The 17,209-nt window shown below is 44.9% G+C and overlaps 1 protein-coding gene across 1 annotated transcript; it reads right to left on the reverse strand.

Moving 5' to 3' along the window:
• Positions 1–6,335: 6,335 nt before the first annotated feature.
• cacng7b (calcium channel, voltage-dependent, gamma subunit 7b) lies at positions 6,336–16,008 on the reverse strand. The gene is made up of 6 exons (XM_037273374.1): positions 15,053–16,008; positions 10,968–11,163; positions 10,694–10,780; positions 10,326–10,466; positions 9,180–9,325; positions 6,336–8,480 (listed from the first exon to the last, which is right to left on the reverse strand). Exons 2-6 carry the CDS (start codon positions 11,161–11,163, stop codon positions 8,028–8,030), a joined length of 1,023 nt encoding a protein of 340 aa, XP_037129269.1. The 5' UTR covers positions 15,053–16,008; the 3' UTR covers positions 6,336–8,027.
• Between the last annotated feature and the right edge of the window lie 1,201 nt (positions 16,009–17,209).

The raw sequence follows: 17,209 nt of genomic DNA on the forward strand, positions 1-17,209 counted from the left end.
CCAAGTGATTGGGCTGTTGGCAAGGAGCTTTAAAAAAGGCCTGCAAAATAAGCAGTGAATATGAGACGAGTGCTAAGTGTTGAAATCTTCCAAGCAAAGTGTGTCATTAAAAAAAAAAAAGATTTTCCCCCTCCTATATTTAAAAGATGATTTTGGTCACCATGAAAGAGGCAAACAAACATTTCGACACATGACACCTTCTTGTGACTGGCACATAAAAATGAGAATATTGTTCCAATATGATCAAGTGTCAAGGCCGTTTTTATTGAATAATTTTCCGCATCTTTTGTCTTGGCGCAAAAGCAAGCGTGGCGTCTCACATGGATTGACACGATGCCAACATTGGAGGCTAAAAAGCGGAATGACTCGAGCGCGACTTGTGCTGCATCTCATCGTGTGAATGGAGGAGCAACGGGGAGGGGGGATAGTCCGACCTGACAATGTTACCATGGCAACATTGAATTCCAAAGTCTAGATCAGCATAGAGCAGGAGAAGGGGGGGGGGGGGGGGGTGAAACGAGTGAGCGCAAAAACTGGTGAAAAAAACAGGGATGAAGGGGTGACATTTGAAGTCATAATAGCGAGTGTGATTTCATTCCCTATCAATATGTGTGTGCGTGTGTGTGTGTGACGACTGCGACACAGATGCTCCCGAGCAGCGCATGTGCACTGGATAAAACACGCGACTGGCACAGACGAGAAGCATCCTGCAGTGTGTTTTTTTTCTTCTTCTCTCTCTCTGTGAACCCCCAAAGAAAATGCAAGCATTGGACACAGTGATGCGCAATGAGCAGATATGAAACCAAATTAATATTTGATGACGCAATATGGCACCGTGAGCAAAATAGGTTACATGTGAGCCCCCCACCGCTCCCCCCTCCTGCCCAGCATCGGAGATGCGACGAAAGACTGCCTGTTTCCACTCCCTGTCGTTGGGAACTGTTGAATCTCATCCGCCAGACGTCCTCCTCGTACTCGTATCGCTCTCTCCTGCCTCCGTATTATGTAAACCGTCAAGCCACACTGCTGCAGTGTGTCTTAGTTATACATTGCAGCAAACGTCGTGTGTGTGTGTGTGTGTGCGTGTGCGTAAGACTGTGACATTCCAACCCTATCAGCATAAAGTCGCTCCCTTAGGAGACTACACATGTCGCTATCTCCCAAAAAGCCATGCGTGTGACCTTTCGAATGACCTTACGTATTCCCCTTAGCAAAAGTCCCCTGTGTGGAAGATCCTAATTGCCATTTAATTATCAGCATTTCCCATTTCCTTCCAATAATTAACCGAGAGTGGCGCCCCGAGTGAGAGCAGGAGAGCGTGAAAGGACGAGAGGGCGAAATTAAAAAAAAGAAAATAATCATATGAAAGAAATTGTCTTAAAAATTTTGATATAGGTGCACCACAAAAAAAGCCAAAGAAAAAGCGAGTTAGCTTTCCTCCACACTGCAGTCCTTTTGGGCCAATCAGCTTTGAAGAAGCCATGTTTGTTATCTACACTGTCCTAAGTCTGTTTACAGCTTTGGGCAGAATATAAAGAAAGCTCTAGGCCAGACGGAGTCCAATTAGCTTCAGTTCTGAAAAAGGCCAAGAGCGCTACGCTCTTGAAAGGCCAACAGGGACATCATCAAGAAGTGCACAGCTCAGGAGAACCTTCAGCAGTAATCAGACCCACCTGTCCCACTCATCGGCAGAACGGCGTGTTTAGCTTCGACAATCCAAACGAACGCTACAGTGCAACAATCCATCCCGCAGGCCGTTTGAATTCTGTAGCATCTGCAGCATTAGCCGTCCATTGCGTGCATCAACAAACCGAGCTGCTGCGTGTTGAGTTCATGACAAAATCTGAGCAGGTTAATAATACACGTGCTGATTGGACAAACCCAACAAGTTGGATGAAGAAAATGATCATGACATAAACAAATACTAAAAGCGTCAAGGGACCCAAAAAGTTACTTATTACCTAGCGGAATCGGCCTCAAATCAATCTATCAGGAGTATGCTGCAATTATGACAAGATGAAAAAAAAAAAAGACAATGGGAACTGTAAACTATTAATGTACAAACAAAATATCAGTTTGTAAAAAAAAAAATACAATGACAAAACGTATAGTTCATTGCATTTTGAGTTTCTCAAGGATTGGACCTCTTTGAATGAGGCGGCTGTCATTCAAACTGCACCAGGTGAGTCCGCAACCTCTCGTGACCAAAAACACGGAGCAAAAAGGCACAAGGCGTTCTTGGGCGAGCTGCTTTTTAAAAATAGTGTCATGTGAATTTTTCATAGCTGAAGATAATGTTCCTAAAGAGGCGCTGCGGAAGCTCACTCGAGGGATGGGAGGATTACAGGTTCAAGTCCCGCAATGGATGCAAGTATGGAAATTGGCTCTGGCTGATGAGAGGCAAAATGCGTGTGTGTGTTGTCTGATAAAACGTTTTCATGACAAGCGGGCGTGCAAATATCTACCGGTGGGGCCACAACAACTCAGGTAGATCAGCACCAGCGTGAGCAAACACGCACACACACACACAAAGCCGGAAAGCAGCAGCACTGTCAAATGTGATGACAATTGAATGGTAAAATAGGTCATCTTTAAAAGGCGCTCGGGTGTCTACCTCCGCCCGCATGAGACCTCGTCCCCGCTTGTCTTGCCCGAGGAGGTGGTGACACTAACACCTTGGTCTAAGAGGCTCCCAAAATAGTTCCTTTTGGATGACCGGACACTCATATGCATAAATATACACGTGGAAGCGCATTCATGCTAAAAAGCTCTCAAAGATGAGATCGCTATTAGCCTTTCGTAGACATGAATGTGCTTTGAGGGATGACAGAAGAGAATTTTCTTTAGAGTAAAAAAAGTTGTAAGTTCACTGTTAAAATATTTTTTTAGTCATTAATAAAGTTAGCATTTGACATGAGACGGTGACATGCAACTTGACCTAAAATCATGATTCATGACACATTTTTGAATAAGGGTCACATATCTAAATAAAGTAAATAAATAAATATCCATCCACATTCTAGATTCTGCTGAGATGAGCTACATCGCTAGTTTGTCATTTATAGCTTTGGCTGTTAGCATCTGTAGTTAAGTGCAGGAAAAAATAGAAGTCTGCTACTATATGGCAATAAAAATAACTCTTGGGGTTGCTATTTGTAAAATGTTTTTGGCACTCTGCAAGTAAACTTAAATGTACATCAAATCAGCATCAGTGCATTTCTTATGCAAATGTGCCACTGCTAACTGTGCCCCCTTTTCCACTCCCGCCGACACGACCATATGACGTGTGCGTCCATGTTTACGTTCCATGAAAGCCGCACGACTTCAAAGCTCCGCCGAGTCTCATTTTCTTTCTCTGCGTCAGTCCATAAGAATCATTCTCATTTGGTTTCAAGCTCAGGTTTCACTTGTAACATAGGACAGTGTGCATTTCCCTTGCCACCATTTGTGGAAAAATACACTAAAATTGGCGCATCGTGCATCCAGGAGGTGGGGTCACACGATTTGAGTCACAGCAGGTGCTGATGGACGCCATCATGGTTTAATTTATCCTGCTCCACCACATTAATGAGAGTATACAGACAACATATAGCCGCAGCTTCTTTTTTTCTCTCTCCCTGAATGCTGCAGTGCACACCTTCCTCTCTGCACGTGCTTTCATGAAAACTACATGATGAATCGGTGCAAACGGCGGAGACTTTTTTTTTTCTTATTGGACAAACATGCCTCAGATGAACATCATGTGGGTCATCGTCAACATGACGCCCTGCGGGGGAGGGCTTGGTGTGTGTGTCTATGTGCACATATAGCCGCGTGCCAAGCTAGTGTATAGTGATGCAGACTGCGGTGCATTCATTAACAGATCAGCCACACACACACATGCATCATCGCCCAGCCTGCACTGGCTACTCGTGGAGGGGGGGAAATGAGGCGGGGGGCAAAATGGACGCCTGGCAGCGCACACAAATCACATTGAGACCTCTACAAATTGTCGATTGTGGCACAGATGCGAAATATTAAAGACATTAGTTCACATGGATGTAAGGAGGGAGGGAGGAAGGTAGACGACGGGGAAAGGAGGGAGGGGCGGGGGGGGGTGCGATAGGGCTACCAATGAGCTATTATAAGGACGTCATTTGCATAATAGACGCTGCTAATTATAGTCCCAGCGCTATAGTAAATAGTCCTCAAATGATGTCATCGGGCATGTTTTTCGCACTCTGGCCACGACGGGCTAAGTTGGAGCGAGCGCGTCAACGTGCGAGTGGACGAGCTGCAGAGCAATCGGCAATCGACAGCAAATCACACGCAAACACGCATAAATGGAAAATCACCCCAACACACGTTGCCATCGGAATGGCTGAAAAGCTTGCAGGAGGGATGGAGGCTTACCTGCAAGATGCTGCGGGATGTCAGCGCTCCTCTCCGCGCGTACGTCGCACACCACAAGAGGATGGGAGGAGATGATGATGATGATGGTGATGATGATGATGGCGGTGGTGGTGGCGGTACATGGGGAGGGGTCATAGAGGGGGGCGTGGATACCGATCAGATGCAACTGGGTCATAAAACAAGAGGTGGAAGGTCAGATCATTAGGAAGTCCATTCAAATATCATTTGAGAGCAAGCAGACAGATGAGGGGAGGGAAAAAGGTGTGTGTGTGGGGGGGGGGGGGTAAGCCTCACGTCACTGACTGAGCATGGATTTTTCTTGCTGCATGTCATAGAAACGGACTCTAAATATTTTGTTCCAGAATCCACATTGCTGCCAGTCATTTTCAATGCATCAGTGGTTCGATGAAAAAGATTTTTTTTTTTTAATTATCCTATCAACAGAAGAAAATAATTTTTTTTAAACAGAACCAAAACTTCCTAAAACAAAAAAATATCTTTGATAAACAAAACAAAAAAGAGAAAAAAAATCCTCCTCCAAAATGAATCTACTACGTACTCTTAATAGCAATACAAATTAAATTATAATAATAAAAATAAATCGTTGTCCAGTTGCTGACTTGCATGAGCAGCTGTCTCCCCTTCCGCGGGTGCGTGACAGTCAATAGCGACATATCAGAACAGGCCAACTTTATCGGTCATGGCTATCGCAAGCATTCACTTAATGACTTCAGTGCTGTTGGTGGTGGAAGCTGAATTATGTCACCCCTATGAGCTTAAAAAAAAAAAAAGATAATGCAGCCACTTGCTGAGCTGCTGCAGGACACACACACACGAACACGCACATGGACGCACAAAACAGTTAGGTTGCACAAAACCCAGCAGACAATGACCTTCAATAGCTTTAAAATGCGCAAACACACACACACACACACACACACACACACACACACGCACACACACGCACACACACACAGGAAGCCACAGTGAGCTAATTCGGAGTGACAGCTCTTTCATGCAGTAATGGCGATGGTGAAAAGAGAGCTCCACTCAACTCCACACTGCACAAACACACGCACACACACACACACACACACACACACACACACACACACACACACACACACACACACACACACACACACACACACACACACACACACACACACACACACACACACACACACACACACACACACGTACACAAAAAATAAAAATAAAAAAGGAGGCAAGTCACAATCACATGCAAAAGAAAAGGGTACACAAATACATAAAAAGGAGTCACAAGTCACAAAAAAGCTTATTTGTTTGTCTTTCACACAAAACATGCAACAGTGGTGGGGAACGTTTCAAATTGAAACAGAATTGAAATGTTTGAAAACAAAGTTAAATACAACTGAACTGTCCCAAAATGGATTGAAGTCAACATCAACTTATTTCTTCCGTACAAGATTTGATATCTTTTCCAATGGAATTATGTAAATGCTGAAAATATTTTCTGCGATATTCTACAAATATTTTTTTCAAAAGGCTGACATAGCAAACTTAAGTCCGGTTTTCGAGTGACGGCCACACATGCCAACACGTGCTGACAAAAAGAAGGCACACAGGCAACATCTGATCAATTTCGGCCCGAGGCTGCGTTCTTGTCACGGCCGCAGTGCCGAGTGCGCACATTGTCACATTGTCTGACTGTCTGATAGAACAGCGGCAAAAATGCCTCGCAGTGAAATCAATATCGAAAGTCTACCCACCCCTGTTTTTTATGACCTGAAAAGTGAAAGAAATTCTCCAAACTTCTTTTTGAGAGCAAAAGTACAGAAGAAACGAGTGAAATAATGTGGTTGCATAAGTGTGCACACCCTCTCAGAATGCTTGTGTTTTCAAATGATTGGTTTTGAAATGTTTGGAAATTTTTTTCAGAAGAATTTCAGAAGGCGCACCAAGATTAAAGATTTATTGATGTTCAGCTGCAGAAGGTGTCACCACTCCCCTTTTCACTCATGTAACATTGGCATTGTACAGCATCAGGTAGGCCATAAGAGCATTTTTTTACGTCGAGAAGACAATGCAGAAGCAAGCACAGCTACAGTTTTTTTTATAGGATGTCTGGAAAGGAAAGTAGCGGGGGGAAAAAAAAAAGAATTTTAAGAGGCACTGAATGGTGAGCACATGTTTTGAGACGTTAAAAATGAAAATGGATTTGTACAGGAGGTAAGATGTCAGATCAAATCCACAAGCAGAATGATGACAGTGGAGTTTTGAGCGGGAAGAGATGAGAGCTGAATTTGGTCTAGTGTGTAACTGCATGCATGAAAAAATCCGGAACACTCTGAGCTGAAAGTTTTCTTGATAATGATAGCTGTCCTTTTATAAATATTTTTTTCCCTCCATATTACGACACACCTGTTGTCTTTCAATCACATCACAGTGATAATAAAAGAAACTCGTTTCAGAGAAATTATCAAACTTTTGTAAACAAACAAACAATAACACAAAACTGAAAATTTAAGGAAGTTTCAATTCTACCAGTAGCACTGAAAAACAATTTATGGTTCTCAGTCTTCTCAGAGTTTTCCACTTTGACATAAAATAAAAGAACAGGTTCCAGTTGTGCATATCGTAAAGTTCTCTTCTTGGTGAGTTCTAAAGGAGGCGTTTTGTTCTTTTTGCTACATGCTTTATGAGTATGATAATAATGATGATTGAGAAGGCGTCTACCCTGTGTTTCCATTTGTGCTGATGACTGGCAGAGCGAGTGGCGCTTCCATTTCTCCTCTCACCAGAATCTTCTCAAGCAAGATTGACTCAAGACAATGCAAAATGGAATTAGCAGAAAATGTTGATGAATTAAATGAAAAGCTCTTGAAATGGGCCTTTAAAGAATATCTGCAATATTTGCTTGCAGCAGCGAGTTGCTAGCGACAAAGCAAGTTCAGGTGCAATGCACCAAGTTGCCAGTAGAGGGGGTAAACCATCAGTATCAGCATTTGGCGTTTCATCCTTCAACTTATGCGCAGTAGCCCACTTGACTGAGGTGTAAAATGTCTGGGGGAAAGACGCCACATGATTTCTAAAGCATTGAGAGCATGTTGATGACGTCATCGCCAGCCTATTGCAGAAGGCAAAAGCATCAGTCCTCCTTTGTCTTTTTTCTTGTGTCCCGTTCTGATCAAAAGATTATGAATTCCAATGTGCAAGTCTATGTACAAGAACTTCAATAAATATACAAAACATAAAATCGATGATATTTAGGACGGTAATCCGCTAGCATTCAACATTCACGCAAGATGTTCACCGTCTACCGTCTTGTTGACTAACTGGCAACATAATGCTACACGCCGCAACGGAAGTGTGACTGATAATTAAATCACATTCCAATTTTGTAGAAAGGTACGCACGGCGTCCACGAATCGCTACATATAAAAGTTTGTGCGTCCGCAGTCATGTGATCGCCTGCGCGTCCAGAATATAATTCCACCCGCTAATAACATGCTCAACTTTTCCCTTCTCCTGATAATTTGGACGCTTTGTACAAAAGTTGAGTCATCTTGTTCTTACGTCCTTGCGTCGCACTTCTTTTCATCCAGGCTGGACGTTTGCTCTAAATGACAAAAAGGAGTCTATGCCTTTTCCTAACAGGGGGAGGCGCTCATGTGCATGTGCGTGTGGTAGTGAGGGGGGGGCACAGGCGGGGGCGGCATACCCATGGACATGGCCTGGCCTTGGGGATGCGGTGAATGCGACCTGGGCAGGCTGTGTGTGGGGTACCCGACAGAGGGCAGGGGATTGGGGTAGGTCCCCCCGGAAGAGGACCCGGACGCAGGCGGGTTGCCATGACTCCCCTTCCCTTGGCCTTTGGGCGGGGGCGGCGGCGGCTGGTTGAGCTGGATGGAGATGTCGCTGGAGGCCTCCGACGTGCTGCGGCCTCGCTTGGGCGGCGGCCAGGACGACTCCGGGTGGAGGAACTGGCCGCTGTAGTCGCTGCTGTCTGACAAGCGGGGGCGGTAGAGCGCCGGGTGGGGGCGGTACATCTCTTCCTCGGCGTAGCGCTTCATGAACAGGTAGACGGACAGCACACCTGCGCCCTAAGCACACGGAAGCAGATGTCAAGAGGTGGGTGAAGTTTTAATGCTATTCTTTATGTGTGCAGAAAACAAAGGTGCCACTCAAACAATACTATTGCGTCATATTTTATTGATTGGGATACTTTGAATGTGCCCAGGCTGTAAATCCCTCAATTACAGTATTGGTTTGCCACCTAGTGGGCTAGTTGATACATTGCAGCTTTAAACATTCAAACCGTTTGTACCTTAATTAAAAAAAGGTATCAGACTTGAATTTTTGAATCAGCCCCCATTTTGACTCTTGTACGTTATGCTGGTGTTCCTAATGTTGTGGCGTGTTATTGCTCACTACAACAAAACAGCTCTCCAAATGTGATTGCCAACAAGCACTCATCTGCTTTGTGCATGTTTTATGACTTTGTGACAGAAGACGGTGCTTGATGCAGCAAATGTGATTGAAAAGGAAAGCAAGTGAGCAGCGGGAGTTGAGAAGGACGACATCACTAAACTGCACTGCACACTGCAGCAAACAGTGATGCGGATAAAGGGAGGAGTGGAGGGAGGGAAATCGCAGGACGCAAGAACAAAGGAGGCACATGAAACTGCACCAAGCGCACACGCACACAATGGACAAAGATACCGATACCAAGTACTGATACCACAAGTCATTTTGACAAAATGAAATGATGATGATATTTGTATCAATCTTGTGAGACTGACCTCTTTGAGCAGGAAGGAGGAGGCGGCAAAGGCGAAGGACCATCCGTAGTGATAGTTGAAGAACTGCTCAGGTTCTCTGGGCCGGTTCATCACCTCGTCATTGATGCTGGAGATGTAGAGCACCAGGCCCACCACCAGGCTCAGGCCTGCACGCGGGAACCACAACAACAACAACCACAACACAAGGATGAGACCTGTTTGAAAAGTGACCTCGGTTTTCATAAGCAAGTGACGAGAGGCTGGGGGTGTCTCATGCAACACTCAATGTGTCCTTCCAGGAGAGGCAACATATGTCGGATGTCGACTAATCAATATTCATAGAAAGATGCATACTTTCATCGTGAGTAATCTCAGGCTGCATTGCAATATTTAAAGGCTTTGCAGATCCACTGTGGTTTTTACATGTAAATTTACTTTTTAGCAGGAAAATGAGCAACACACACAAATGTGTTATTGCAGCCATTTTTAGATGAACTTAAAATGCACCTCAATTTGAGAGGTGAAAAATTGGACCTCCATAATCTGAGCAAAGGGCAGCATGGAGATCAGACAATAGAAGTGCTCCAAGAATGGAGCTTTGTGGAACAGCGCGAGTGATCATTGTTCGCTGATGAGGAGAGAAGCTAAAAAAAAAATCAATTGCATTAAAAAAAACTTGATTTGCAAATGAGTCATGATATGACATAACAACAATGATTGCCCCCATTCATCCTTTTTATCAGCGAGGCCTGAGATGCAGTTTGATGTAACTGTGCGCACCGCAGTGCCGCAACACATCAAGTGGAGCTCAAGAGCTGCAATCTGCCACCGTTCGGTGCACTGCCAACAGGAAGCAAGTGGGCCCGTGACCGCCACCTGCCGTTCAAGCGGTTGAACTACAATAATGCAGAAAAATCACATGACTCAACTGTACTGTATTGGGGACAAGTAGGTAAGGGGTAAGTAACGTCATTGTCACTGTGGATTTCTTTGTTTGTGTGCATAATTACAATCAGGATTTTTTTTGTCATAATCATTACAAAAAAAATCCAAGCTAACATTTTTAATTTTACTGCCTCAAACTCAAACCAAGTGAGCACCCTGCAAATACTTTGGCAAACGAATCGATTGATAATGTTGAAGGGCAGGGATGGATGTGAGCGGTACCTGAGAGGATGAAGAAGATTCCTGAGACAAAAGCCAGGATGGTGCGCTGAGGCTGGATGTGTCCGATGTTGCTGATGACGAAGGCGGTGAAGACAAAGAGCAGCGACACCATCGGGAAAGGCGTCGCTGTGCGCACCATCTCTGTGGAGGCACCAAAGCATGAATGTGCTTTCATTCCATATTTTGGATGTCCAACTTAAGATCGTAGTAGCTAATAGTGAAAAACAACAACTTGTAAGACAGTTCTTCTCGTGCATTGAATTGAATTCCTCGAGAGGACGTCTGTTCTAAGAGCAGTACTTGCAATCCGCCAGCAGGGGGCCTTACAACTTTAAATGTACAATTTTCTTTTTTTTTACTGTACTCACTAAGGATGTTTGCAGTGTTTTCAGTGGTGATCTCAATCTCAGGTTCAGTGAAGTACTCTGATGCAACACATCTCCCATTTTCAGCTCCTAAAAGTACACAGAAAAAAAAATTGGATCAATCATAAAATAAGAAAACACCTCGTGTTCATCTTCTGGAGCAAACACTTTTTTTTTTTTAAATGAATTTAAAGATGGGGGTGTAGATTTTTTATATTGCACTTCATGTCCATTTTTGGTGGCGTGCAATGGACTTCATTCAACGTGCCATCCCTACCAGCCACGAAGCAGACCCTCCAGAGGCCCGAATGCAGAGCCATCTTGACCTCCATGCTCTGGTTGTGCTGCAGGATGACACCCTCCACCATGATGAGCCAGTAGTCGGTGGACACGGCCACCCCTACCAGCAGCAGCCCGCAGGCCCCGAACACTGTGGACAGGATGGTCAACGCACGGCTGCTGCACGAGCTCATCTGGAGGGCACAGAGAGGAAACTCGTGGATGCGTGCGCATTTATTTAGAGCGGGTCACGTAAGGGAAGTTGTTAGGATCGGTGGGGGTGGAGGCGAGGGTGGAGGGGGGGCGGAGGGGGTTAAAGCAGGCACACTTGGATGCACACGGCCCGCGGGCATCCTCCTGTCTCGCCTTGTTACAGCTAAAGATGAACTCATCACACATCCTCCTCAACCAATCCTGTTAAAGGTTAGCGTCAAGCCAACACATGATGACTTCATATTAATAGAAATCAAAAGGAAATCAGAAAAGAGTGCACACAAACTGTTGAGAGCCTGCTGTCCGTTTTCATTTGCGAGCGCAGGCTGGATGTGCAACGGGGCAGCGTCTGCTTCATGTCAGCTCTTACTCCTTTACTTTGATTGAGTTGATTGCGTCATTGCGTGAGCTGAGAGATGCTCCAGCTGACTAAACAAAAGGCGAATTTGGAAGATATTATTGCGCGTTTTGGAAAGAGGCTGGCAGGCGTTTGTTTGATTGTGGTTCTAAATTGGAGCCATGTGGAAGCAACATCAACGAGTTGTTTAAAAAAACTAAGATTTTCTCAGCAACAGAAATTTTGAGGTTTTTTTTTTACGGTGTATACAACTATTGAGAGTCATATTCAGGATGGCAAATAAAAAGTACATTCATTGTATGGTTGATTCAGAGCGCGAGCAAAAGGGGCTCGTTCATAAATTGAAATGTTTTTTTTTTTCAACATTTGAAATAAAATGTACATTAATGTACATTCAACCTAATCTCCTTGTCAGGTGTCAAATCTCAAAACGTGACAATGTGTCCTCGTGCGAATTTAACAGATCGTTTTTCCAACAAGATGAGCCTGCGTGAGGTCCATGTGCATGAACATCACCTGCAGCGACACACTGCAAAAATAGCAGCAACACTCCGCAAACATGCGGGGGATGGAATATTTTTTCTCTCCCCAAAAAAATGTTGCTCACTATAATTACCAATGTATAAATGGCTGTAGTGATTCTAATCACAATTTTTTATTTCTTATTTGATTTGTCTGCTTATAATTAATAATAGTAATTTTTATTTTTGGATGAAATCTTACTAAAGCCTCATGGGAGAAATGTGCACGTAAGCTATTTACCTCGGTGCGTGCTATCAGCGGTTTGACGTTTTTACGCTAGCCGTGCTAGCTCGCAAACAGGATCCTCGCGTTGTTCTTACACACGCCGATGACGAGTAATTAATCTGCTGCTGATGTTGCCGAGCTGTGCAAACATTCCAACACAAGATGCCTTTAATCTTCCCATCTGTGCACGCGGGACGGCCTCTTGTTTGCAAGCACGGCGGCCGTCTGTCGCTTTCTCGCGGCGAAAAGAAACGACACTCAAGTTCTTGATCAATCTAGAGAGGAATAGTGAATTATTTTCAAGGGGGTGCCGTGCATGAGAGGCTCGTAGAGAGATGGCAAAACCATCAAAATTCTCATTTGCACAAATAGAAAGTTCACGAGGACAGAGGGATGTGACGGCGGAACAACGAGAGGCAAAGTGATATAGCCTTTCCTAATAAAAAAAAACCCAACAACAATCAAGATGTCGCAAATGTGTCCCATCGATTGTTGTCATCACTGGTGTGAGACACCACTCACAACAACAGAGACAAAAATATTGACATCACTTGCTAGCACGCTAGTGAGCAGTCCAGATTGAGAGTGGATGGAAATAAAACCACTTCCCCTGTTGGACATGTGTTAAGAAGGCCTTCTGAGACAAGGCCCCAGTTCTCTCTGGCCTAGAAAGAAATGAGACGGTTGAATTGGATAGATTAGAGCCACATGGGGGAGGGGGGGAGATGTTTCAATCTCTGTAATGTGTCACAATCTTCAGGCTGACATCACTTCGTGGTCTCACCGGTAAAGACAGAAAGAGGCCATGATGCATAAAAATGGAAGAGGTGAAGTGACAGCTGGAGCAGAACTCACGACTTGGACACTGTAGTTAATAGTCCATGCCATACAAACCATCTAAAAAATATTATAAAATAATATAGTTTAACTGTTCCTGCACACTCTGGTTAGCACGTCCGCCTCACAGTGAGGAGGGTGCGGGTTCGATTCCACCTCCAGCCCTCCCTGTGTGGAGTTTGCATGTTCTCCCCGTGTTGGCGTGGGTTTTCTCCAGGCACTCCGGTTTCCTCCCACATCCCAAAAACATGCTTGGTAAGCCAATTGAGCACTCCAAATTGCCCCGAGGTGTGAATGCGAGTGCGGATGGTTGTTCGTCTCTGCGTGCCTTGTGATTGGCTGGCATCCAGTTCAGGGTGTCCCCCACCTACTGCCCGATGACAGCTGGGATAGGCTCCAGCACGCCCGCGACCCCCGTGGGGACAAAGCGGTACAGAAAATGGATGTTCCTGCACACCTTCGCATCATGGCTATGATTCAGACAGAATGTTTGAATTTGAGATTTTTTTTTTTTTATAGTTGTTTGAGTCAATACCTACATCTGTGACTTTTGTTGAGCAATCTACATTTATTTTAAAGTCCATGTGCCTTTCGATTGTAATGTTATGAATGATCAACGAGCTCTGTTTCAAAATGGCCGCCCTGTGGCGACGACGCTTCTGATTGACTCACAGCACACATGAATGATTTAAGTCTTTATATACAGCTAGGGACCTCAACTACCTTGACTTTTCTCCCGATAAAGGCCTAAAAAGTAAAACAGAGCTCATAATAAGTTTTGAAATTGTTTCAAAATGTGGACTTTTGTGTTTAGTTACTGCTAATCGATTTTCGCACGTAGCAAGCACACAATCTGATTGCTTGACCGCTGGACTAACTGTTTTACAAAAGAGTGACTTTAATTCCTGCCTTAAAACACGTGAGCAGAATCATTTTTGTCGATAGATCACAATCATATCAGAGCTTTTAATTGGCCCCAAGCTGAGCTAGAGAAGAGTAATTGGTTTGGTATGTTTGTTTTATAGGCGCATCGGTCCCCGTTGCATTCTCCCGTTATTATGCTCCTGCTTGTTGCTCACTCGCTCTTATTAATAGCGCCGTCATTTGTTTGGGACTAATGGGAGATCGTAGCATTTGCTAAGCATCCAATCAGATGACATCATGTTTTATTTCCTTGTATGTTGTGATGCACCAAGCAGCATTACAGTCATATCGCTTCTTTCTATTGTATTTTCCATTAGCATTGAGGGAATCACCTTTGCTAGTTACATCTATTCCATTATATTTTTTTCTAACGCTTAATTTGTTTTTGTTTGTTTAAATGGGGAAATATTTGAGATAAAAGTAAATGGACTTTAAGGTTGTTATCAATGAAATGGAATAAAAGCTCCAACGGTTTTCCATAATTGGGCTCGTACCGTTGCTTGGGGCAAGTAGGGACTGTTACGATATACCGTGATGTCATCCCATCATGTCAATTTTCAGCTAATTCTACGGAGAAATTCTGAGGGAAAAGGTGGAATCTCAAATTGGCAGTGAAACTCCACACGCCATGCAAAAGTGCACGATTGCATATGCGCCGCCTTTAATGGCAGCACCGACGTGCGCATGAGGACAGTTCCAAGTCTCCCCCCCCGCCCCCCCAGCACCGAGACGCACTCTCAAGCGGAGTTTGGAGATCCTCAACGCGGCGTGCGTACACGTGAGTGTATCGGCACACACGGAGAAAACATGCTTACTCTCGTTTATGGTGCGCACGTTAACACAACATGGGCGCCACGCTGCATCACACGCGCACGCACGCGCACACGCACGTTGTTTTGGAAAGGACAATAAATCAGGATGGGAATGGCGTCATCATGGGTTATTACTGCCAAGACACACACTCACGCACACAATATGGTCATTAGAGAAAAAGAATTACTCACCCTGCCACCAGAGTCGTGCGCACACGTCAGCTGCCAAGAGAGCACACGCGCGCGCACACGCACGCACCAGGGAGGCTTGGTAGGGTTTTGGTGCTCTTCTTCGTCCTCACTCCCTCCGTACGTTCATCTCCAGCCCAGCTTCATATCCACCAGCCTTGCCTGGATCCACCCGGAGCGGCCACTGCGGAGTGGATGTGCTTCTGCCCGCCACTTCGGCTTCAAAAAGTGTGTGCGTGTACGCATGTGTGTATGCGTGTCAGAAAGAGAGAACGAGCGAGAGGGGGGGGAGAGAGAGAGAAAGAGAGCGAGAGAGAGAGGCAAAGAGGGTGCATGTGTGTCCTTCAGTGATTGCCTTCACCGAATAGAGAAGTTGTGCACAGCTTCTATCTTGCATGTGTGTCTAATGATGTTCAAGTGTGTGTGATGGGGATGTGTGAGTGTGTTTGTGTGATGAGAGCTGGTGCCAACCTCCACGTGACACAAAGACAACGTGAACTAAGTGGCCGCATATGAGCTAATTTGATTGTGACTCATTCAAACAACGTCAATGGAATGTGGATTGTCAATTACCTCAATTTTCTCCTTGTCTTTCATTCTTTGCGTCTTCCGGGATGCCGAATTTGGTCATTCTAAATGATTTTTATGATTCTCTATGAAAATGTAAGAGGAAACAAAACAACACTACACGCAATAACAATGTCAGTTGTAGTACCGATACTAACCTGTGGGGGGCAATATAGGAACAGAGAGCAACCAGACTGCAGAGAAAAATGAAGTTGTAGTGTCCACATATTAGCGTTGTTTTGTTTAGAGCTCTATTATTTCCTGAAAGGGTAGGAAGGTGGGAAGCGCGAGAGAAACGCCAGATGAAAAGATGGAAGAGAATAAGGACAAAGCAAAGACTTTAGCCAGGAAGGGGGAGGGCGGTCGAGCATTCCTTCCTTGACTTTTTTCCTTAATCACTCACTTCCTTGTCTTGACTTCCTGTCTGTCATCCAATCATCCTCTGTCCCCGCCTTCATCACCCCATTTCTTTTTCTTTTCTGTCTTCTCACCTTTCTTACAGTGTCCTTCCTTTCCACCTATCGATCTGGTAATTCTCCCTCTCAGTCTCTCTCCTCTCTTTCGTGCCTTCTTTCCTAGCATCCTCGACCCTGTTAGAGGTCCCCAGAGTTCCCGGTCTATATTTAGACTGCCCATTTCATTTTTAGCAACATCTCTGGCGCCCTCCGACCTCGGGGCACCGGTGTCACAATTGTCACAAGCAGGGCGAGGAAGGGTGGCAAGACCGAGAGGAGGGATGAAAGTGGCGTCACAGATGACAATGAGCGATGAGCTACATGCATGGGAAAAGGGCGGGAGGGGGCTGGCACTTGGGGCAGCGAGGCCCCGCTGCAGTTGCAGCTGCAGCACATGTCGACGCCTTCAGCGTGTGCCATTCACTCTTCCAGCATCATTCACAAGTGATCCTCGATAGATTTAGTTCTGCGCACGACTTGAGCAGAGCTGAACAATTTGATCCGGTTCAATCAGGCCAAGATTCAAACTCAGGAAGTCTTGACTATGAGGCAGACTTGCTATCTTTTACTCTTCTGGCTAGACCTGTTCCATGTTGACTATGGAATCTCGATTTAATGGATGCCAATATAAAGAATTTTGGACATAACAGATAGGAAATAATGACCAGAGCAGGCTCACATAGCTACGTGTCAGCCATCTTAGCAGGGGCAACCATCCCATTGAAGCAAATAGAAAGCAATGCTCGTTAGATTAGCATCGCCGTTGGCACACAACCAAAAGGAGTGTACCAATTTGTATTTATGGATGTTTCTGCCTTAATGGGCCTAACAGGCATGTTTTTGGAATATCACATATAAACTCAACACAGGGAGCCCGAGCCAAGATTCAAAGGCAGGAAGTCTGGACAAATGTGCTCCCCACAACTGCACATCATGTTGCCTCTCCTGTAGTCTTATCAACAGATATAAAAACAACAACACCTTTTTGACAGGAAGATTAAAAGCCAAGTAGCCCAAAAAAAAAAAAATCTGATTGCGAAGAGATGCGAAGGACAGGTGGAGGAGGGGGGGAGCGATGAAGGGCAGATACAGCGTAGGGCATAACACGAGCCGGGGAAGCACACAAAGCCACGGCAGA

The sequence above is a fragment of the Syngnathus acus genome, chromosome 16 (genome assembly GCF_901709675.1).
Source record: "Syngnathus acus chromosome 16, fSynAcu1.2, whole genome shotgun sequence".
Taxonomy (NCBI): domain Eukaryota; kingdom Metazoa; phylum Chordata; class Actinopteri; order Syngnathiformes; family Syngnathidae; genus Syngnathus; species Syngnathus acus.